Raw genomic sequence first — 24,209 nt, forward strand, 5'->3', positions numbered from 1 at the left:
TTTTCCAAAATAGTAATTTTTAAAGAACACAAAGAATACACATTAAAGAGAGGCCATCTGGTATACCTTCTGCTTAGAGCTTTTTAGAGCAAACTTGCTCTGTGTGTGGAAAATATTATTGCAATATTCCTCTTTCTAAACACACTAATGCTATGCATATAGAGAAAATTATTAGGAAGACTAAACTGTATATTTAAATAGAGACTGTAAGCTGTGGGTGATTATCAATTTATGAAGTTTTTCAGTTCAGAGAATTCTTTTTCCAACTTGTTGTTAAGGCCATAATTTATAGAATGCGTCCATGCAGATTGCTTGTGGGCAAGTCTATAGGGCATTTTCTTAATTGATTATTAGTGCGGGAGGGTACAGCCCATTGTGGGAGATGCCACCTCCTGTGCAGGTGGTCCTGGGAAGTATAATAGAGCAGGCCAAGCAAGTCATGCAGAATAAGAAAGTAATCAATGCTTCTCCTTGGCCTATGCTTCTGTTTCAGCCTCCAGGTTTTTGCTCTTTATTTCCTCAACCCATAGAATGTGACCTGAGAGTTGGAAAGATGACATAAACCTCCTAAAAAAAAAAAAAAAAAAAAAGAAAAGAAAAATAATAACCAATAGTGGATATATACACTTTAACCAAGGATATACAATAACAAAGAATATAAGAAATTAACTAATTAAGATTATTTATGACTAATGTCTATGTTTGAAGCTGTTAATGACAACATCAACAACAACAACAAAAACCCTAAAGGTTGCAACTGGTTGGTTCCTCAGACCCTGGCTTATTCATGATATCTCTATATACCATCAACACAAGCAATTGGAAGTTGTTTTATTTCCAGAGCAATGATTTTAATCAAGTAGCAAAACTCTACTTACCTTACAGTCATTATTTACCAGAAGTCTGACAGACCAAAGGAGATGAAAAAAATACACAATGTGATAAAATTCTCTTATTCTGGCACAGCATTCAAATAGCTTTTCAATAGCTGCGCCCATAATTAACACAATGTGGGACAACCAAGTAAGCTCACACTCTTCCTGCAGTGACCCAGTCTAAAAGCCCAGGATTCACTCTTTATATTCAGCTCACAAAGCAACATCCGGGTATCAGAGCAAGTAGGCTCAAAGTGCCACATCATTCTTCAGCTTGCCTCTTTCAACCTTTAATGCCTTGCCTCCCTTTTCTGGTCTCTTTTCATCCTTATACTTATACAAGCCCAGACAATCTTAAAAGAAACTGTGCTCACGTTGCCTTCCTAGAGTAAATATCCTACCTCTCTAATCTCATTTTCTTCTAGACATTTTTGAAAGTTTGTCCTCACTTTCAAAATTTGTGATTTGTGGTAAATACAGTTGTTTTTAAATGGTCTGTGTTTGGTACCTTTCTAGGAGAATCAAAGAAAATGAATTAGCTACACATGTATCAGCAGATTGTGTTCACTCTAATTCTTCCATCTTTCTTACTTCCATCTCGATATCTAATAGAAATCTCCATGTTACTAGTTCTCCAGATGACTTCTTCAACTATTCCAATCATACTAAAGTCCGATCTTTACTATGTATGTATTGCGACCTCAAAACAGTGCCATAATTAGGGTGACTCAGAACTCTGGAGCCATCCTTGAGTAGAACAACTACCTATTTTAAGAGCATATCATTCTTTCTTGACACAACCAATCACTTGTCAATGCTCAGTCTCAGATAACCAATCTCTTATTTGACTCTGTGACAAAACTCTAACTGAACACTAAGCTTGACTCCTGTCCCCCAGAGTCCTTCCTCAGGAGTCAGAATGGAAGATTTCTTTAAAAGAGATAATTCCACTTTCCAGATTGAGTCATTTATCTTCATGCTTATAATAAAAAACAGATTTCTTTATACTATGATGTGCAGGGTGCTAGCTATATAATTAGGCCTTAGGTATATATATGAAATAATTTCTTCCCATTCTCTCACTCATTCAACCTCCTGCCTCCACTAGCTACAGAACCCCTTTAACATATAAGCTTAGCCTTTTAACAGGACCTTCGACTATCAGGGCCTGCATATCTAGAACATAGTATCTGTTGTGTTAAATCATAGGATGCACTTTTTTTCATCCACAGTATCTGTGCTCTTACCCTCACTAGTACAGAATATTGTTCTCATTCCCTCTCAGTCATTGATTGTTTTCCTTCAGAGGATTAGTAATTGATGGACAATGATAAAGCATATGCTCTTGTTTGTGTACCTGTGTGGGGGTTCTGTTGTTGATTTGTATAATTCCCCCCCGCTACAGTGCATACTTTATGAGAGCAAGGAGACTGTCTATTTTTGCATCATGTTACCTCCAACAGGGCAAGCCATCCTGATAGATGGTAGAAGCTTAATTAATACTTTTTGAAAAAAATCAACAACTTCAAGAAATCCAGTTCTAGTTATGAGTGACTGGCATGCAGAGGCCATCTGTAGTGTAGGCCATTTGTAGATCCTAAAAACACATGCACAATCATCAAACTCCTATCACACAAACGAGAATGTCTCAGGTCTGCAGGACCTATAAAGATCAATCATGCTACAGTGTCATAAGACATGAAAAATTGTATGTGAAAGCCTAAAATAGTTTATATAAGAGTTGCTCAAATTTTAAGATAATAGTTTCCCCCTTATGCCCAAATACCCTACTCCTAAATTCTGAAAAATAAAAATAAAATAAAATTAATGACAAAAACCACTTACCTCCCTTTTTCTACCAAGAGTAATACATCTACTTTTTCTCCATTTTGAACCATTGTGCTGATTGCTGGAGAGACAAAAGATGAATATTTCTTTTTAATATTAAAATATGCATAGATACACAGTTAATATAACTTAGTCACAAGTCTTGGAGATAAGCCTTCCAAGTTCCAGGTGAAGCTGCCACTCCCACATGCAGTCAGGAGGTGTATTCTAGCAACAAGCATCAGGGTGGGGTCCTTACTTAGCTCCTGCAGTCTTCTTAGGTGCATCCTCTCTTCCTGAGCTTCTTGAGGTTGAAGGCAAAAACACAAGCTAGACTTGTCCATAGCAAACCAGCCTTTTCTCCACTGGTCCAGGGCATGGCAGTCTTTGTAGAAGAGTTGACCAATCAGATCATAGTCAGCTTCTGTTAAGTTTTCAGCAACAAAGGGAACAAAACGCTGTTAAAACAAATACAGAAAAGTAAGAAAGACAGTGACAATAGGAAAGCCCTTCCCTAAGTACAGATAGAGGGTAACTAGAAAAAATTATGGTTTTCCTAAAGACTCCAAGTAAATGACAAAATCAAAATAATTAGTTAAAAATCCTATGAGAATTAAAGCAAACAGGTAATGCATATTTTCAAGCAGCAGCACCATATGCTTTGTTTTCATAGTATGTATACAAAATAAGGAATTTTCTTTCTTGGTTTGTGCACTCTTAGAAGATCAGCTTCTGAACTTCCATGCACTGTGTGCTCCTTTGGCATCGGTGGCTAAGTCGGCTCTTTTCCTCATGTACGTGGGTAAGTAACATACCCATGAGAAGGCACAGGAGAAAGAAACATGTATTTACAATATGAAGACTATCTTAATCATCGAAAATACAATGTGATACTTGGATTTCTGTTTCAGGCCCTAGAAAATCTGCTTTTAACTGGTTTTGATGACCAACTTTGAAAGTACAAAAAACTTTCATCATAGAATAAAATGTTCACCGAGCCTTGAACCTCAACCATAGATCACAAGTTAAGATCTTTCCTGGACTTAGCAGATATAAAATTTGAATACCTTGGCTATTGTCTCTGTCCATTTTCTTTGAATCTGAGATGTTTCGGCTCCAAACAAAAAGACACGTTCTGAAGGTAAGTAGATTTCAAAGACAAAGATGGGCCTACAGCAAGGACAAATAAAAAGACCCCACCACACAGAATAAATAAACGTGATTTAAAATTTTAAAAGTCAAAAGAAAAGCAAATTAAATAATAATCAGTTTATATAGCATTGACAAATATTGAATAGAAAAATAGCACCTTCAACTATGACTCTCAAGTAAAATATCCTGGTTAGTATGTAATAATAATAATAATAATAATAATAATAATAATAATAATAATAATAATAGATTTAATGTAATTTAATATAAATGATACTGTTACAAATCTCTATCATAAAAATTACTAAAATCTCTGTTCCTAAAACTATTTTTATGTTAGTGTTTATACATTTTCATTAATTCTACTATAAAACAAACAGGAAGATATTTTAGAGCAGCATCCCTCAGGCTGTTTCTTAAATACCTCAGATGTTCACAGAAGTTTAATTTCAACATTTTCAGACCATTAAAGTACCCAAATAATCTTGAAATATATCACTGAGTTTGCTCTTTACTATCTCAGAGGGTTGTGGACGTAGCACAGCAGGAGCGTGTTCATCTGAAGAATTTGATATTATGTTTATTTTAATATGAGCCAATAATCACAGAGCCTTTTTTTCTCTCATGTTTTATTATATGGTGCCCTTTAAACAAATATATAATTTTTGCTTTTAGTCCACTACTTAAATTAACATAGAAATAAAAGTACTTCGGTGGTCAACAATAGATTGCTACACTATGAAATACCTTTTTAGAGAATCTCCTGTGGAGATTTCAAATAAAATAAACTAGCTTAAAGAGACATAGAACCCTTTCATAGAAAGCAATGGAAGAACATGAAAGATAACTAAATCCTCATTAACTAACTGTTTCAGTGACTACCAACCCCTTTAGTCTCCCAGACAGCTGCTCAAGGGTGGACCTACCCAGTATTCAGATAGAAATCCTCTTTATGGACAGCCAGGCAGATAACTTCGCTGATGTTAATGGTGCCGTTAGGTGTGGTACACCTGTCGTTTTCATAGTAACTCAAGAAGCCGCCTTCCAAAACACACCATTTTTTATTTGTCTCTAAGAATTTAAAACAAAGCAAATAGGAAACAGAGTTATAATATTAAACTTTTTAAAACAGCATGACTGCATTCAAATAAAGAAATTGATAATTTCCCTGTTTTAGATAAGGAGCACCAAACTACCTACCTTGTAAGCCATAACATTGATATACTTTTGCTTTCAAAAACATTAACTAACTGTAAAGAATGTACCAGATGAAAATAAATATGACATTCATGACCACAGAAAGCTTCAAAGCACCTCTGGAACCACAGAGACTGAGGTCTGCATAGAGCACTGTAAGGAGAACAAACAAAACAAAAACCCAAACCCACTGATTCAGGAGATTGTAAAAGAAGTGTTGAGAATCTGCAATGTCTATAGTGTCCTATTTGGGAGTTTTCAAGTTCTTATTATCCAGTGATTAGAACATCATGGATAGAAGCCAAATCAGACTACTATCACCTGGCCTAATAAAGTTTTATTGGTACACAGTGATACTTGTTTTTGTGGATGGCCTGTTGTCATTACAAGGAGGCTCCATTTACTTTAGAAATGTGGGCTTGTAGTTTTATCATGTGTATAACTTCACATGCTTTGGAAATGGGCCAGAGGTCTGACAAGTAGGCACTGATCTTGTCTTTGAGTATCTACAATAACTAAGATGTGATAGGAAATCTTGACATTCCTATGGATTTGGGAAGCAATGAAAAACAGTGAAATTGCGATCGTCAATAAGCCCAGAGAACCCACTCTCTGCTACAGAAACCATACTGTTAAAGCAGTTTTTATAAGATGTCCACCAAAATGAAACCAAGACCACATAACGGGCAATTCTCAGGCCTTGGCTGGTTAGCAGAAGAGTTAGTATATGAGGGGAAAGTGAAAGAGGGGTTATTAATTTCTCTTCAGTTGTGATGTTTGAGACAAGGAAGATTCATGTAGGATTTATCTAAACCCTATATGTAATCCCGCAGGCAATATAGTTCAGTATTCCATGGAGTGATGTGGATGTTCTAATTTAGAACTGTGGTTGTCAAATGAAGTCTGGAGGACAATGCACCCAAATTCAGAGGTTAACAGGATTCCAGAAGTCCTGAGCTTACAGTAATTCCACACTCCTCCCCCCCCCAAGCTCCTCCTCTCTGTCTTGAGCATGTTTACATGCCTGTATAGAACATGCATGTTCTACACTGTTTATATGTATGAATCCACTGAGTCTGCAGAATGACATCAGTCTGTGCTGAAATCACTGTAGTGTACCCATTTCACAGGCAGAGGTCACATGAGTGGTCACTTTATAAGAGGGAGAGAATCCAAACAAATAACACTGAGTAAAATACCTATATGCTTATTACACAATTATACAATATAATCACTTTTAAAGAGTCACAGTAGAGAAGTCCCGTATGCTAATGAGTGTGTGCACAATAAATCCGAGGTAGTTGAGGCAATGTTATTACTTTCCAAAACCATGAAGTCATTTGGTAAATTTCCTAAATTGATGGCATTCAGCTTCCACTTATGATAGGAATACGCACCAGTAATTTTTTTCATTTAAATAAATATGCTTTTGATCTCGGAAAACAAATATTTTTAAGTAAACAATTTGAGGTTTTTCCCAGAATAAAAATAAATCCCTTGTTAATGTATGAAATTAAATAGAAACAGAATGAAAATAGGAGTCTCTGGAAAAACCCTATCAACCACTTTCTTTTTAGAAAGCAAGGGCTGAGTAAAGTAATCAAAGCCAGCTACCAGGGGAAACACAGGGCTGAGGAGGGAAAAGGAAAACAAAACCAGGATGCTATTATTCAGCACTGCGCAGAGGTTTAACAAGGGCTATCAATCTTTCTTTTCATGAACACTAAACTGAGAAAAGAAAAAGCAAAATACAGATCTGTCTTCATAAGCAAAAGCTACACAGACTTGAGATGGGAAAAGCTGAACTGACAATGCACAGCCTCGCAACTCTGAAGGATGCGTGCATTTCATTTCCAGACTCCTGCCTACGACTTTAATCATTGTGTTTTCTGCCTTGTGCTGACAAGGCCTGATGGAGCAGTACTGTCCAGTGCTTGCCTTTCAGAGGCAAAGGTGACAGCCACACTTTAATCTCTCCATCTTTCCAAACAATTCATTTTTTTCTTCTATAAAGCTGGCATTCAATAACAGAGGCACTGCTGGATCTTGAGAGCGCCAAGAATCAGGCCCAGAAAGCCATGTTTCTTCTGAGTCCAGCTTGTGCTTCTTGGGGTAGCTCTTTCTTAACAAAATATGCTTTATGCCAGCAACTGTATCTTATACTTTGCAAGGTTCCTCATTTCTATGTAGGAGTGGGGAAATGCATGACAAGATTCTTATTGTGTGCCTGAAACTCAGAATGTACTAAACCCCATATTCATGTTTTCCAATGGAAATATTCAAGTTATAAATTAGGTGTTGTAGGAAATTTATGCGTTTTTCCTGGGATTTTATTCATTTACTTTTTTTAATGTTAGTTGATTACTCATAATTCATACTCTACTCAAACCACTGGCTGATGATCCAAACACACATACAGTCAAAGACTACTAACTTAGATATTGTTAGATATTTCTTAAAGGTACAGTCACTCACTCAACAGATATTTATTGTGCAGTAACTATGTGTTACCACCAATTTGAGCACCAAGTATTTGATGAACCTGACAAAACTGAGAAAGCATCAGTGAATCTTCACTCCTCAGGGAAGGGGTAAACAAAGAAATGACGAAGTGGGTATCTTGGACTTCATAAGTGGCGTGCTGGGACTATAGAGCCCCCTCAGAAGATGATGATCTTACAATACAAAGAATATTTGTGTAGGGTGTCTAAAGGACCTTGCTATGTGGCAATGAAGTGACCCTAAAAAGATGAAAAATCATCAAGCTGGATATATGACATCTATATAGGACAGGAGTAACGAATACAGCCTTTCCAGAAACAGATGAAGCTATAGGGCCAGGCACGGGAGTTTACAAGGAATGTCCTGAAGAGTGCAGGTCCTAAACACAGGTACTGCAGATGCACTCTGGAGTGGGATTCTGTTCTCTGCCCGTGAGTAATGGACAAACAAGATCTGATTACTATTCTGAAGGTATTTAAGTCTGTTTCTTTATAAAACGTCTATAGGGAAGCTAGGAAAGATATAAGAGGACAAAAAGGCAGTACCATAGCATAGGTAGGGTCTGATGGAGAGCAGAGCTGGACTGGTGTCAGCAGATTCTCTTTTGAGCGTGAAACAGTAAAATGTGCTGATAAGTTGAACCAGAAAAAAAAAAACAAAAAACAAAAAACAAAAGCACTCAAAGAAGAATACTTACCAGGAGATTTAAAAAAAAAAAAAAAATGAAATAATTTCTAGTGTGCTGTATAACTAAACCTTAGATCTTGTTTGAAACTGCTTTTAGAAAAACATTTCAAATGGGAAAAAAAGTGGCTCTAGAATATTCGAGAAATCAGGAAAGTTATTGGCAAGTACGTTGTTCTTGGGATTATGCAAAGATTTTAGTAATGGCTAGATTTGATTTATGGGTTACAGTTGCAAACCTTTGGTAAAACTTGTCAATTATTACACCTTAGGCCAAGTAAAAGAAAACAATGAAAATCACTGTGCTAGTGGGGAAAAAGCAACCACATAAGTATAAAGTAGAAAATGGCATTCGTTCCTACTATGCTATCAGATTGCTGTCAAGAAGAAAAGGCTACAGCACAGTCAGGATTGATTTACCTAACTGTTCCTTCTTTCTCCTGAGAAGTCTAGTATATCAGCGTGGTCTAGACTCTATGTGGCCCCCCCAATTACTGAGCACAAAGTCCTTAAAGCAGAGCTGACAGGATAAAATTCTTTTATTCAGAAAAATATAATAATACGCAGATTAACTTTAATTCTGTTTTTGGAATTATGCAAATTTAATTAAATAAAACTTAACATACTTTATCAATAAATCTGAAGTTATGTGTTCCAAACATCTGGAAAATAATTAGTATAGACTCGATTTCTCCCAAATTTAGAATTTTACATTTGAGGTTGTTTTGGGTAAGAATTGGTAAACAATTCTGGTCTGAAGCTTTTCTGGTTTGGGATAATCATAGTACAAAGAGTTTACATTTAATAATTACTGCAGATGAACAATGCCAGGGAAAAAGTTTAATCCAAAAACACAATCTAAGAGGAACAGAAAGGATACCTTCCAGTAGCTTCTTCTCTGTGGAGACTCTAGAGGCAGAGGCGGCAGCCTGATACAAGAAGTCACAGAGAAACATGGACTGGGCAGCATCCTGACTTGACCCGCCTTCAGAATGGGCATCATACTGTGGGAAGTCTAGAAAGGTGAAAGCAATGTTTTACATTTGAATCAAAAATATAAGGAAGTTCCCTTTTTTTAAGGAATGTTTAACCAAGTTTTGAATTAGAAGAAAAAAAGGCCCTGATTTATGATCAAATACATACAGAGATTTATTTCACTTTGTGAAAAATTTGCAAAGAGGCACATACTTAAGGCATACTTATTATTCAAATATGAAAATCGGATTTAATTTTGGAAGAAATGATAATGTGGAATTAACTATTTTAATCTTCCATTTATAAGATTAAAGGACTGTAAAAGATATGCATCCCACACTTCTGTTTCTGCTATAAGGCAGCACTATACTAATTTCATATTTTTCTTGGTTGAAAATTAGTGTATTTGTGCCTCATTATTTTTTCAGAAGTATATCTGAAGACAGCAGTCAGTACAGAGTGACAGACAAACCTGAGAACTTGTTATGGTAGAGAAATTCCATCTGTAGACTCTGCCCAGCCTTCTTGGCCAGGAGGTAGGGGGTACTGTGCACAGGATCTCCTGTCGCACACATGACATCTGCTCCACTGAACAGCAGGGCCATTGTTTCCAGCACATCCGGTTTCACTACTGCAGCACACAGAGCCTGTCCATTCGAAGAACATGGATGGAAAGTGAATGTGAGTCCAGCTCTTAAAAGACCTACAAGTCTGACAATGTGTGCACAAAACATGCATTCCTTCTTTCCTACATTAACAGCATCTTTGACATTAATCAGCACTGCATCCTGAAGGTACACTCCGCATAGGTTAAAGTTATAAGTCAAGGCCTCAGAGTCTCAGTTCACTGTCTTAGTTGAACAGTGTTCTCCTTCTAAACCTTCCAACCCATCATGGATGCTCTGGAGGATCTGGTGTGATAATATTCTGTAAAGGCTGGTGCTGAGAAATTTAAAACATTTCAAATGTCATAATAAAGTACACATACACACTAAATGATCTACACTGCGTGCTGACATATATTGATTTATGACATTTAAATCCATGTACAGTAACTACTACATTATATTCACCTTATTTAACTCTTCTTTGGTCAGAGATGCTAAAAGAGTCTTTCTGAATTTTCCTTCTTTGTATTTCTGGGTAATAAAGTTTTTTCTCTTTTCTACTGGTGAATCCATCTGTAATTCTTCATCTTTTTGAAGGTTACCAGCCCAAAAGTCATTTGCTCTCTTGTTTCCAATGACAATGAATAGCTGGAATGGAAAAGGCAAAAAAAAAAAAAAAAAAAAAAAAAAAAAGTACAATTTCATTAAATATACTTGAACTTTCAAAATTAATTCCAATTCTAAACTAAACCCCCCAATTCAATATAAAATATAGAAAAAGCATAAAATCTTGAACTTTCAAGGCAACTGAAGAGACATGAGACACTACTTCTAATGCAACATCATCTGAGAAACCAACCACAGGCCACACAAATGCAATCAAAGTCCCCTTACTCTTCAAACTCATGTTGAGACAAATTCATTTAAATGGTTGCTCGAGTCTGTCTCTACAAGAGAAAGCTGAACAGAAGAAATGAAGACAGAAACAGTGAGTCAGACCCAAAGCTTTAGTGACCAGGCTCAGCCCAGACAGAATAATAAATTTTGCTACTTTGTTCATTCCCTTTTCTAATACTTTTCCACAAGGGTTAAGAAAAGAACTGAGTTCTCACTTTCGTCAGAGTTGTCACATCTTTACATTCTGTGTATCATTAAAGTTCTTTGTAGTCTTTATTTTAAAAATAACTATCTAATTTGGGAACCTATATGACATTTTCATACAATAGTGAGAATTTCATCTAAGAACAGCTTTAAAAAGTAACTGATGCCCACTGCCCGTCTCTCTCATCCAGTAAACATTCACTGTGCCCAATGGACAGGTCTTACCTCAATGAGCTCATTGCTCCAAATACTAGCATCCATTTTCAGACTTCTAACTTTAGAGTCTTTTGGTCCCAAAGATCTATGTTGTCCTGAAGAGAGAGACAATTACATTTCCTTTTTAATTTGAATGTGAATTTATTTTACTTTATTTTCTTAAATGTGTATAGAAGGACTGGGGGTATAGCTCAAAGGTGAGACCCTATCTTCAATTCCTAGCAAGCCCTTCCCTCCACAACCTCCACATGTATGTGTGTGGGAGAAGGATGGAGGGATAATTTAGTCAGTAAAGAACAACTTTGCATGTAAAGACCTAAACTCCATCTCTCCAAACCACACACAAATAGCTAGGTCTGAAGGTATGTGCTGGTAATCCCAGCACTGGGGAGACAAATGATCCATCCTTTCAGCCTGGTGGTGAGCCAGCCTAGGCTAGTGAGAAGATTTTCTAGGTTAGTGGGAAGACTTTTCTCACAAAATTAACTAGCTAACAAACTAAGTGACTATACCATATTAATCCCACTACCTACTATTCTAAAAGCCAAAAATACTAAGAGGGTTTATGGTGATTATCATAAAAACAGCATAGATAACTAAGCTGTAGCAGTATTTATTAGCTTTGTCACAATCATGTATTGCCATAAAAATATACTTTAAAAAGATTATACATGTATGTTGTGTGTGTGTGTGTGTGTGTGTGTGTGTGTGTGTGTGTGTGTGTGTGTAATCAGTTTGGGATCATCAAACCTTTTTTCCTCCCTTGGCTATATGGGAATAAATTTAGGTCTTTAGACCTGCAAATAGTGTTCAACTCCTGAGCTATTTTTAAAAAACAAGGAAAACCTTTATGGTCAGTTAAATCTCGTGTATGTACATACAGGTATCAATACTGAACAATCATACTGACAATTATAATAAAAATGAGCAGAGAGATACAAGATGGACTTTCTATCCTACTTCCTGCTTCCTCTGAAGAATGGAAGAATATAACTGTATCATCAAGTGTGCACTGTAAATCAACTTTCAGTCATAACTGATACACAATATATGTCAAAAGTAAGCTGAAATTAAAACCATCTATGTAAGAGCTTACACTGATCTTAAAGACACTTTGCCTAGAAGCAGTAAATATTCTTGACTGTGTACTATACTAAATCCAAAGCTCTCTTCTTCCTTTATTGAGGAAGTATAAAATATTTTAGGACACCAAGCCCCATAGCCAGAGTTCATAGTGCTATATACTTTTAATTATGACCTAAAGACAATGTTGGACACCTGTGAGTTACAGACAGATATCCTAAAGCACTCTATGAAAGAACACATAAGCTCAGGGAACCAGAGAAATGGCTCAGCAGTTAAGAGAACTAACTGCTCTTCCAAAGGACAAGGGTTTAATTCCCAGAACTCATAGGATGGATCACAACCATCTATAAATCTAGTTTCACCTATGCCTTTTTCTAGTCTCCATAGGCACCAAGCATATACATGGTCATGGACATACATGCATACAAAATACCAATACTGATAAAATAAAAATGAAAGCATAGATTATGTGAGCTTAAGAGGACTGGACAAAAACAGAAATGCCAGTGATGTACTGTGGGCTTTAAGGAAGGCTAGAGGCTTAGGAGGGTCTCTCATTTTGTAGGCTTGAGTTACTGTAGGCAATACAGCTTCTCACCAACGTAAGACAAACAAAAATAGGCAGGCTTATACATGACTACACCATGGCTCTACTTCTGACATGGGAATTTTCAATTGTCTTTGGAAGAACTGATCAGAGATTCTCGAAGGGAGCAAAAATCATCTTTAAAAAAAAAATATGAGTGCTGAATGCAAGTGATAAATAACATTGATACAAAAAAAATAAAATAAAATAAAGATTAAAAACAGAGCCTAAGGCACACAATGCATGTCAGCAGCATGAAATGGTGAGGTCATACAAACATGGACAACACCTTCTAAGACAGCAAGACAGCAGATTACTGGATTATTGAACTTGAGGGAGACCAACATCAAAGAGACTTATTAGCTTTGGTTCTCAGATATTACAAAGAAGACAAGATAAGAATAGACCAAACGGGGCTGTAGAGATGGCTCAAAGATTAAGAGCACTGGCTGCTCTTCCAGAGGTCCTGAGTTCGATTCCCAGCAACCACAAAGTGGCTCACAACCATCTATAATGAGATCTGGTACCTTGTTCTGGCATGCAGGGATACATACAATCAGAACATTGTATAAATAATAAATAAATCTTTTAAAAATGCAGAAGAGAAATTTGCAACGGACAGGGGTGGGGGTAGAGGGGGATCTCCAGGAAGAGATAGGGACCTGGGATAGGGGAGGCGCCCAAGAATCAATGGGGATGTCTTCAGCCATGACTAACAGTACTGGGCATTATAGAACCTGGGGAGGTTGCCTTCTTGTGGCCAGGAAGGAATCCTGGTGGAGTGATAGGTACAACAATCCCCCCACAAATTTTTCAACCCAAAACTTATCCTGCCTATAAAAAATGAAGGGATTGGGGATGGAGCAGAGACTGAGGGAACAGCCAACGAACAACCACCACAACTTGAGACCCATCCTATGAGCAAGCACCAGTCTCTGACACTATTAGTGATACTCTGTAATGATTGCAGACAGGAGTCTAGCATGGCTGTCCTCTGAGAGGCTCCATCCACCAACTGACTCAGAGGGATGCAGAGACCTAAAGCCAAACAGTAGACGAAGCTTGGGGACTCTTATGGAAGAATAGGAGGAAGGATTACAGGCCTCTATGGGAATAGAACTCCACAGGAAAACCAATAGAATCAAGTGACCTAGACACTTTGGACTCTCAGAAGCTGAACCACCGACCAAAAAAAAAAAAAAAAAAAAAAAAAATTCACATATGTAGCAGAAGTGAAAGTCGGTCTTCTTGTGGGTTTTGAATAATTGGACCAGAGACTATCATAAGAGCTGTTGCCTGTATGTGAGATATGCTCATTTTGTTTGAGCTGCCTTGTCTGGCCTCAGAGGGAGAGAAAGTGCCTAGTCTCACAGAGATTTGGAGTGCCAGGGAGATACCTAGGGGGCCCCCACCCACTCACAGGATGGGGAGGCAGGTAGAGGGAAGAATTGTGGGAGGAGCTGACTAGGAGCAGGACAGTGATCGCATGTACAGTGAGTAAGTTAAAATATAATAATAAAAAAAAAACATTAATTTTTTTCCTAAGCATAAAATAGGAGGGTGGTTTTAAAAATGTTTTCACAAACTTCCCAAATAATTTGGTTTTTAACTGAAAATAAATATTTTTCACACAGGAAAAAAAAAATAATAGCCTGAATGGAGTCTGAGAAGCAAAACACACTGGTAAATGCAGTATAAATTCTTGCACTGGTTGAGAGAAAAGAAGGCTGGTTACAAAACACTGAAGGAAAATGCAGGTAAAGAGACAAGAAGAACCTCTGCTGCTCACTATGTAGTCAGGAAAGCAGCTCAGGTCTGAAAGGAGAAAAGGAGCAGAGAGGTGCAAAGGGGGGACTGGAGAGCTCGGGTTAACAGATTGGTGCAAGTTTACAGCACAAACAAAGCAGTTCACGTACTCAAGAGACTGTGGATGCTACAAGGTCCTGAGGAGGAAGGAAAGACAACAGCTAGGAGCCAAACAAAGCTTGTTCTCCCTCTCACTGAGATGGAAGAGGAGAGGAGGATGGAAGAAAACAGTTAATGCAGGATCATAGCAAGGCTGCTGCTTCTGCTCCTGTGATGGTCGTTTAGTGGTCAGGAAAGCCATCTGAACAGAGGTCCGAGGTTCTAGACAACTATTGCAGCTGGGTTCCTCACGTGCTCTGCTCAAACCAGGGCAGGAACTCCTGCCCAGTACTATCCCAGACCTGGTAGTCAAGTCTAATATTGTTCCCATCATCCTCTATTGTAACAACTATCTCTGTATTTGTCGAAAGAACTTTATGTCATATAACTTTCTACCTTTGTAGAGGAACATCAGAACAGCTGGTGTTCCAGGGGTTTGTGTGTGTGTGTGTGTGTGTGTGTGTGTGTGTGTGTGCATGTGAGTGTGCATGTGCATGTGCGTGTACGCGTGCGTGCATAGGAGTCAGTGGTATCTGTAGAGTAGGAGGCAAGATGGGGTGGAGGGGAAGACTGGGAGATAGGAATTGGCTAAGTTTCTCCAGGGTCACAAGAAGAAAAGCATTTATGGCACTAGCTTTGTTCATAAGCATCAATTGAAACACTATGCTTCAAATTCATACTATAGAAGATGTGAGATCCATCATACAGGAAAACAGCCTAGAATGTCTTCAGTATAAAAACTATACCTTAAGGCAATGATGAGATCATAACCAAAAGTATGCATGCAAATATGCAGAACTGTTCTGGGTGTATTCTAATATCAAAAACATTCATTTAACCATGTTATTAAAAAAAATCTATACATGGACCAGTAAACCCAAATATTATTACATACTTAAAATTTAATTTTTCATTTGGGATCCAGGCATAACTGAAGATAGGATTACATATCTAAATGGACTTCTATCTGATAAGGTTTATCTCCCTTTCACATTTCATAACCATTACTTTTATGTATGATAACAAAGAACAATCAGTGCCAATTTGCCACCAAGCAGGGATGCGCATAGCTCATCACTAATTACCTGCACACTTCTTACAGATGACAACACAGAGATTGATGGATGCCCAGTCAGGGTCTGGGGCTTTACAATCTGCACAGCTCCTGTTGGACTCATTAAACCAAATCTTCTCCGCTACTTCATAATCAGAGAGAGTTTCTGCTATCGACTGCTGCACAGCTTCAATCCATTCCTGTTTCTCTTTCTCTGAATCTGCTGTGAAGCTGAAACAATTAACATTTCTGCATTATTGATCTCCCTTGTAAAGGCCAATTAAGCAGGGTGTTCAGTTTGCATATTCATTTCATCCACAAATTAAATAGCAGCTAAAATTATGCCTTCTGGGTAGTATTGGATTGTCTTTTTCTATTAAAAATTATCTAATTTAACAAATCATTTTCTTTTTCTTTTGATTTTTTTTCCATGCTGCTTATGGCCCTGTTCAAATATCTTCAACTACAATTAGTACGCTTAATATTTCTGATCAAGATATACAGGAATTGCCTTGGTAGGTCAAAACAAATGAGAGCCATGTCTCTTAAGCAATGGGTTATATAATAATCAAAAAAAGAGAGAGACTGGCAGGGTATAAGACTGCTGGGGTATTTTGCCAAGCAACTATACCATCATATTCTAACACTAAAATAATCAAAAGAAAAAAAAACACCCACCAGAAATTGTGATTTTTGTCAGATTTAAAAATGGAAATTTTTAAATTAGAAGACTGGCCAGATGGCATTAAGAGATTGAGAAACATGAAAGTTTTAAATGGTTACTATTTTAAAAGATTACTAACTCAATTTGAGCCAGCTCTGACACAGTCTGATTTCTTAGTGTTGGCTAGATGCCTCACTGAATGGATAAAATATTAAACAGCATTGCTGCCCTTCAAGAAAGATTTATTGTTTGTTTATTGTAGATAATATCCAAATCTGCCACAATGACAGGAAACAAAACTACTGTAAGTTATCTGTCACATTAAAATTTTTGTTCCATGAACTATCATGACTTGAAGTATAAGAGGCTGGTGTTAGACTATTCTTAATACTCAGTAAAATAACTGGCTTATAGGAATTGTATCTTCCAGAGAATTTTATGATTCCTTCATTACTACATTGACAAATTCTTACTGATTTCAAGTTCTAGATGTTAGCTACAGCAAGCATCTGTATTCAGTTGAGGTTAGAATCTGCTTCTGTGTGTGAGAGAGAGAGAGAAAGAGAAAAGGGGAGATAAGGGGAGATAAGAAGAGCGAGAGAAAGAGAGAGAAGGAAGAAAGGAGGGAGGGAGGGAGGGAGGCAGAAAGAGAAAGAGAGAGAGACAGAGAAAGAGACAGAGAGAGACAGAGACAGAGAGACAGAGAGAAAGCCAAGGCCTTGTGATACTAGGCAAGTAGACAAGCACAGTGCCACTGGGCTACAATTCAAGCTATAGATCTGCAAGTGTGAAATTAAAGTTTATTAGTTTTTATTTGATCATTTTAATGAAAATTGAAGCCTACTAACTTATTTTGAGAAAAAAAATGTATGAGATACTCAAGAGTATCTCAGAAATAGTTAAGTCATTTAAATGTCTAAAGCAATTGCTTCTGACTCCCAAACAACCTGATGTGTATCATTTGGGACAAATGTATCACTGGAGTAGCACTCAATAAATGTACCCATGTCTATACTATACACTGAAGCTAAGGAATAGTTATGCATGATTAAAATAGGGTAAGTCCATTGTCCTAGTGATGCAAATACTCAAACAGCAAAATACATTTTATACATACATCAAGATGTTAAAATATTTCAATCAATGACTTCATGTGATCCATTAAACTCAGCATGACTCTGAGCTGAGGCATTGGAAGAAATTTAGTTACAGGCAGCAACTGTAACAAAAGCCAACTTTAGAGTGGGAGTCCTTAGAACAGGTTAAGAGAAAGTAAACACAATGGGAAAACAACACAACACTGTTTCATTCTTTCTAGATGTGAAAGAATCAACATATTTGCTATTCTCAGCTTAGGAACAAGGTACTACAAAAAGGAAGCAATCGATGCTTCACAAAGAAAATATTGTTGCCCGTTGCAGTTATCCAAGCCACTTTCCTCCATGCCTAGTTAGACAATGTGGATGAGAAAAGATGAGTATAATTGTTCTATAAAATATAATACTGCCAGCATTACAACACCTCCACCAGGCCATTTAGTAGTCATAAAAACAAACACACACACAAACACACACACACACACATACACACAATTGTTTAAAAATAGCTTACCTGAAACTCCTGTAGGGAGTGATTATCTCAAAAGACTGTTTCACGGCTCTATCTACTTGCTTCACATTTGCAACGTTCATAGGAATTATGGTAATGCCAAGTCCACTCTTAAAATCCTAGTATGGAGCAAAAGTACAAAACCAGTTGTTAAAAATACAGCCATGATGTCTTTGTTATTCAGGGACTCCTCGAAACGTTACTACACATATAGACACAGTTGAGCAACTAGAAAATAAAAAGATCACTTCTACTCACGGCAGGCAGACCATTCCAGTATGTGTTAACACGGAACCAGCCTAAGCTACCCTGAAAGTTGATGTCTTTCATATGAAAGCTAAGCTTATGAGACCGTAGATCAGTGGTTCACAAACTTCCTAATGCTACAAACTGTTAATATAGACTTCCGCACGCAGTGGTGACCCCTAAGCACAAAAGTATTTCTGTAACTGCTTCATAACTGTAATTTTTGCTACTGATTTTGTACTATAAATATCAAAAATGCAGGATATCTTATATGTGACTTCTGTGAAAGTGTCCTGCAAACCCTCAAAGGGGTTGTGACCCAGAAGTTGAGAGGCAATGCCATAAATATGTGTGCCTTGCTTTGAACAGTTGGCAGTATCTTCACCTGTCTCCAATCAACAAAGGGCAATTAACTTAGTAGAAAAACAAAAGGAATTATGAAATTAATATGAAAAGCAGGGGAAATTGAGACTCAAAGAGACAGCTACAAACAATATGCATCTAGTCTTATGTGATGGGAAGGAACTAAATATGTAGCTGCTGATCTTTACCTAATCTTGTTACACTGTATCTGCTGAGAACTGTGTTACTCTCTGTTTCCATTCAAAGGCACTTGCAGTTTTGTGAATTGTACAAGTTCACATTCCCACTATTCCAATCAGACTCTTAAACATGTCCTCCAGTGCCAGTGTGATATGCAAACAACCCTTTGCTCACCACTAGAAATCACTGAGTTTACTGTGTCTTGTTGGAAATTAGAAACTAGGAAGAGTGTTGGGAGCCGACTTTTAGCAGAAAGCGACTAGATTATCTTTACAGCCATCTGGAACCATATACCCTGATAAGAGATTTGGTTTTCAATAGCCTACAACAGCTGAAGCACACTCTGATATCCCACATATTTTGTGTTGCTGTTTACTGCCCCCAGCTGCAAGGCGCACGTGGTAGCCATGCCTGCAAGGCATGCAGTTCACGTGCTGTCCACGTGCTATCCAGGCCATATATGCCTGTAAGGCGCACGTGGTATCCAAGCCTGCAAGGCGCACAGTGCACGTGCTGTCCACGCTATAGACGCCTGTAAGGCTTACGTCATATCAACACCTGCAAGGCACGTGGTATCCACGCGCCTACAAGGCACATGGCAAAAGTGTATAAATACCTCAGAATTCCCTTCAATAAAAGAGACTTAATAAGAGACTTGGTAAGAGACTTGATCACACCCTGTCTTGTCTCCATTCTTCGCATCTCCTGCCCCAAGAGCCCCACTCTCTCTCTTGACCAGAACACTTAGTCCCAAAGCATTGAGGCAGAGTGCAGGGTCTCAACAGAAGAGTACATTCTAAAAGCATCAACGTGGCCAATATTCTGCCTAATCTTATGGACTTGGTAACTTCAGAATAAATATGCTCAATATTTTGCTAAATTATCATCTCAAGAAAGGAATGATCTGGGTGAGTTAATTTAGATTAAATGTGCCCAGAACTCCTAATTTGTGATATGAAAAACACATTCATAGTAAAGGAAAATACAAAAACACTATTTCATTTTTCAATAAGACACTCAGCAAATACAATTTAGAAAATTGCTAAGAGGGAAAAAACAGTTTATTTTTTATTCTATTGTAACTATTACATGGTCAGAGAGAGTACTATGTATTAAGTACTATGTAAGCATTTCTGGTAAGATATAAGGAGATATATATATATAAATTTTTGATTAATATGGCACAAAATACTACATGTGCGAAAATACAGATACCTCTCCCTTTCATTCCTTGCAATCATTTAGCACTGTCATTTAGAAACACAGAGGTTGTTTAGAATATAGTATTCCTTGAGAAATCTGTGTACAAATGAGTGTGGAGAAGACTCCTGTAAGTACCAGGGCTTCTCTGATCTCATCAGAGTTCAATGAGAAGTCACTATCTCTTAGATTTCTTGTAGGTCTTGTGCTTACAACTAATGCACTCTTATTTGATAAAACTACAGACAATTTTAGAACCAAATTTCCCATATTTATGTATGTAGATATGTATATATTTGGGAAAATTAGTGACACGCTGTAGAAAGGCATTTATTATTGATTGTATCATTCATGTAGTTTAAATATGTTTGGGATATGGGGTATGCATGTCTTTCTGCATAGAGAGATGAGAGGAGGACATCAGGACATCTGTTCTATCATTCTGTGCCTCATACCCTGAGACAGGGTCTCTCACTGAACCTCTAGAGAAGCTACAATCAAGTAGTGCCAATCAGGCTCCAGTAATTTTCCTGTTGCCATTCTCCATAGTACGGGAGTTACATGTGTATATGTGGACATGTGGAGCTAGAGTTATACATACACACACACACACACATAACATAGCAAGAGATTCTCTGTCTGTAGTTAGACACCATGTATTTAGACATATATAGTGTCTGTATGTGTGACTGTATGAGTGTGTGTGTGAATGTGTAACTAGTATTATACATATACATATACATATATAAATATATATATACATATATATAGTGTCTGCATACCTAGAGTTATATATATGTATATATGTATATATATATATATTATACACACACATATACATATATACACACATAGATATTATATCTGTAGAGAGAGACTCTGTATGTGTGTAGCTAGAGTTATACACACAAATATATATATAATATATAAATGTAAGATATATTTATATATTATATATATATATATGACTTTTGTGGGTGTGTCAGTGGGTGTTTCTGTGTGTGTCTGTGTTGGTGTGTGTGTGTATTTAAACTTATGTATGCTCTACACACATATATACATACATATAGTATCTGTGTGTGTATTTATGTACATATACATATTTATATACATGTATATATTATAATCTGTGTGTGTGTACTTATGAGTGTTTCTTTCTTTGTGTGTGTGTGTGTGTGTGTGTGTGTGTGTATCTGTGTGTGTACATGCCTGACTGGAGTTACATGCACATGTGTGGACATGCCTGCTACAATATGAATCTGAGGATCCTGCCACAGCAAGTGCTCCTATGCACTGAGGCATCTCCTCAGCCCCTATTTATTATTTTTCAATATGAACAGTTATAGGTAAAATGAGAAAAAATGATTTATTGATAAAATAAATCAATACAGTATTACATTTTCTGATAGAATAATAAATGGCTCATAATGTTAAGGTACAAGGAAAGAATATATGAATAAAAATATAAAATTATATTATAATTTCAAAGAAATAATGTAAAGCAAGGATACAGTAAAATACTGACTATTGTAGAATAATTAGAATTAGAGGTGATAGGCTTCCATTTTGTACACTTACCCTAGGATGACAAACTATGCAAAATGAGAGGGAACATCAAACTTTTAATCAGCCATATTAAGACACATCAATACCAGACTGACTTTACTCTGTAAATGGACAATACCAATTCCCAATTATCTACACAAATGTCCCTGGTGAATCATACAACTGCTGGATAAATCCCAAAATGTGGGTGCCTGGAAACTGGAGCCCTCTTTTATAGATGACGAAGGTGAGACTAGCAATCTGATGTCTCTGTCTAACCTTGCTACAGGAATAAACTAGATAAAGCAGTGTGCCTTCACTAAATGGCCTTCTAACAATTCTGCACAATGAGGCTCTTGACAAGAGATGGATATCAGGCTACTCCACAGTATTCTGTGAGGTGCCTGGCCTGCAAGTACTGTGCAATATTAAGGGCAGACGCTCATAATGCTTTGACCACCAGCCTAGCAGATGGTGGGATGACAACCTGTTATGGGAACTGATGAGGTTCATCATGGTTCCTGCCTGGATGGATGGCCCCTCATTTCTGTACACGAGTCATAAAATTTCTACATGTATAGCTGTAATTCCTGGGAAAGTGAGGGTCAGCTCGGCATTCCAAATCTCTCTCCAGCAAGGTAAAGATGATATTTTCTTATCGTGAAAAACGATATCCCATTTATCAACTGTCTGCCATGGCCATATGGTTCTGAGTAATTAGAGGATGCACACAGCTCCCTAGCACCAATTGACTGTAAAATATAGAGCAGGGTAACAAAATAAATGTCAGTGCTCTTGAGAGCTATTGAATGTGAAACAACTGCAGTTCTTATTAAGAATACTTTGGTGATATTTAGCCTCCTTTCAGACTATTAGTACATGTTCAAACGATGTCTCTTTCCTGGATGTTTGTCACAACGATCTGTGTCCATCTCTCTTTCCGATCCTGACAATAAACAGCATCAAAAAAAAAAAAAATCAAAAACAAAACAAAAAAAAGAGCAGAACCCTAAATGAAATGTCTTTAATTTAAGAGACTAAAGAGGGCTTGTAGAGTAAGCAACATTCTATATTTAGGATTCTGTGGCCAACTCAGAATTTCAGAAGGCAGAAGAGGATCCCAGGTGTCCAGGTGTCGCTAGCAGACCCAGAAAATGCAGATGTGCAAATGACCTGGCACTGACAGGCTTAAGGAAGAAACCTGGCTGGGTAAGTATTAGCAAGCTACCTGGCCTATCTAGACCTCAGTCACATCATTTGTAAACAGAGTAATTCTACCTTAAAGTATAGTTATAAAAATGAAACAAAATGATGTGAGTTAAAAGCTTAATATGCTCAGATAATTCTTTCATTTAAAAGTATTACATGTAAAATTTGTTATTCATAAAGTATTTCATTTCATTTGTAATCACGGAATGACTCTGTATTAAATAATCAGAAAGAATTTATCACAATATTGATCAAGATACTGAAATGTGTCACTTATACAGATTTATTCCAATGAGAGTAATTCTGAATTGATCAGACCACTCAGTGCTAGAGCAAAGAAAAATGCTTATCCCTGGAGAGAGAAATTAAGAAAAGTCTGTTAACCCCAAATCTGCTGAAATCTAAAGTCTAATTTTAGAAATCATGAATGCTAGGTTTCCCTGCCAGGAATTTAAGAATTCGGTGCTTAAACATTTGTTGAAAACAGATGTGGCATTGTGTGACATTGGCACTAGACTTCTAGGAAACACCAGATGCAGAGCTTGGCCAGAGAAAGATCCAAGAGAATGTGAGGTCGCCACCTACATCCTGTGGCTTCATTCTGTGCCATATAAACCAAGCCCTTGGAGGCCAATTTGAATTCTGTTAGTACTCCATCCCCTGTTTGAAGCATCAGGAGACTTTACATTAGGAGGAATGGGGCAGAAACGAGCCTCTGTTATTCTCTGATTTGAGGATATTTAATCAAATAAGTTTATGTAGTTAAAGCCTCAATGCCACAATCAGCATTAAATAGATGCCCAAACTCACCAAGCAAGACATCTGGTTGTAATGAACTGGCTAATATTAGCGAGATATTTTTAAAAACCCATCAGGAAGTGATGGGAAACTATCAGGAAAACATAACAAATGGAAAGCCAAGGCCACTTCTCTTAAATTTGCTTCACATCCATGGTACTGAAATCTATTTAATACCGGTTTCTTTCACTCTAGTTCCAAGAGATCTGACATCCTCCTCTGGCTTCTTTATCTGGCTTACATATGGTAATACACACACACACACACACACACACACACAAAATAAATAAATAAATAAATCTTCAAAAATAGCTTTAAAAATTAATTGTTAATGGTACCTATTATACTGTACACAGTATTTCACTTTTTAAAGATTTTTTTTTTAATTTCAGTATGTGTTTAAGAGAAAAGGAGGGAAGTGGGGAGGAATGGAGGGAAGAAGACCAGGAAGGAAGGAGAGAGGAGGGTCAAGAGGGGACGGGGGGGGGGTGGGGGGAGAAGAGGGGAAGAGGGAGAGGGGAAGAATACATCATTTGAGCACAGGCCAGAGAGGACATTGGATGTCCTTGAAGCTATAGATATAGGTAGTTGTGAGCTACCAAAATGTTTTCTGGGAACCCATCCCAGA

The 24,209-nt window shown here is 37.3% G+C and overlaps 1 protein-coding gene across 2 annotated transcripts in view; it reads right to left on the minus strand.

The window, feature by feature from the left end:
* The window catches only part of Arap2 (ArfGAP with RhoGAP domain, ankyrin repeat and PH domain 2), a 150,057-nt gene that overhangs the window by 67,686 nt on the left and 58,162 nt on the right, over positions 1-24,209 (minus strand). For both annotated transcript variants that reach the window (XM_034509442.2, XM_076938512.1), the window contains exons 9-18: positions 18,044-18,159; positions 15,800-15,999; positions 11,147-11,232; positions 10,286-10,468; positions 9,685-9,859; positions 9,118-9,252; positions 4,781-4,925; positions 3,770-3,872; positions 2,962-3,160; positions 2,721-2,784 (exon numbers count right to left, since the gene is read on the minus strand). In XM_034509442.2, the coding sequence (XP_034365333.1) occupies positions 2,721-2,784; positions 2,962-3,160; positions 3,770-3,872; positions 4,781-4,925; positions 9,118-9,252; positions 9,685-9,859; positions 10,286-10,468; positions 11,147-11,232; positions 15,800-15,999; positions 18,044-18,159 (1,406 nt within the window). The remainder of the gene's footprint in view (positions 1-2,720; positions 2,785-2,961; positions 3,161-3,769; positions 3,873-4,780; positions 4,926-9,117; positions 9,253-9,684; positions 9,860-10,285; positions 10,469-11,146; positions 11,233-15,799; positions 16,000-18,043; positions 18,160-24,209) is intronic.

This window comes from Arvicanthis niloticus, chromosome 7 (assembly GCF_011762505.2).
Source record: "Arvicanthis niloticus isolate mArvNil1 chromosome 7, mArvNil1.pat.X, whole genome shotgun sequence".
Classification (NCBI taxonomy): Eukaryota; Metazoa; Chordata; class Mammalia; order Rodentia; family Muridae; genus Arvicanthis; species Arvicanthis niloticus.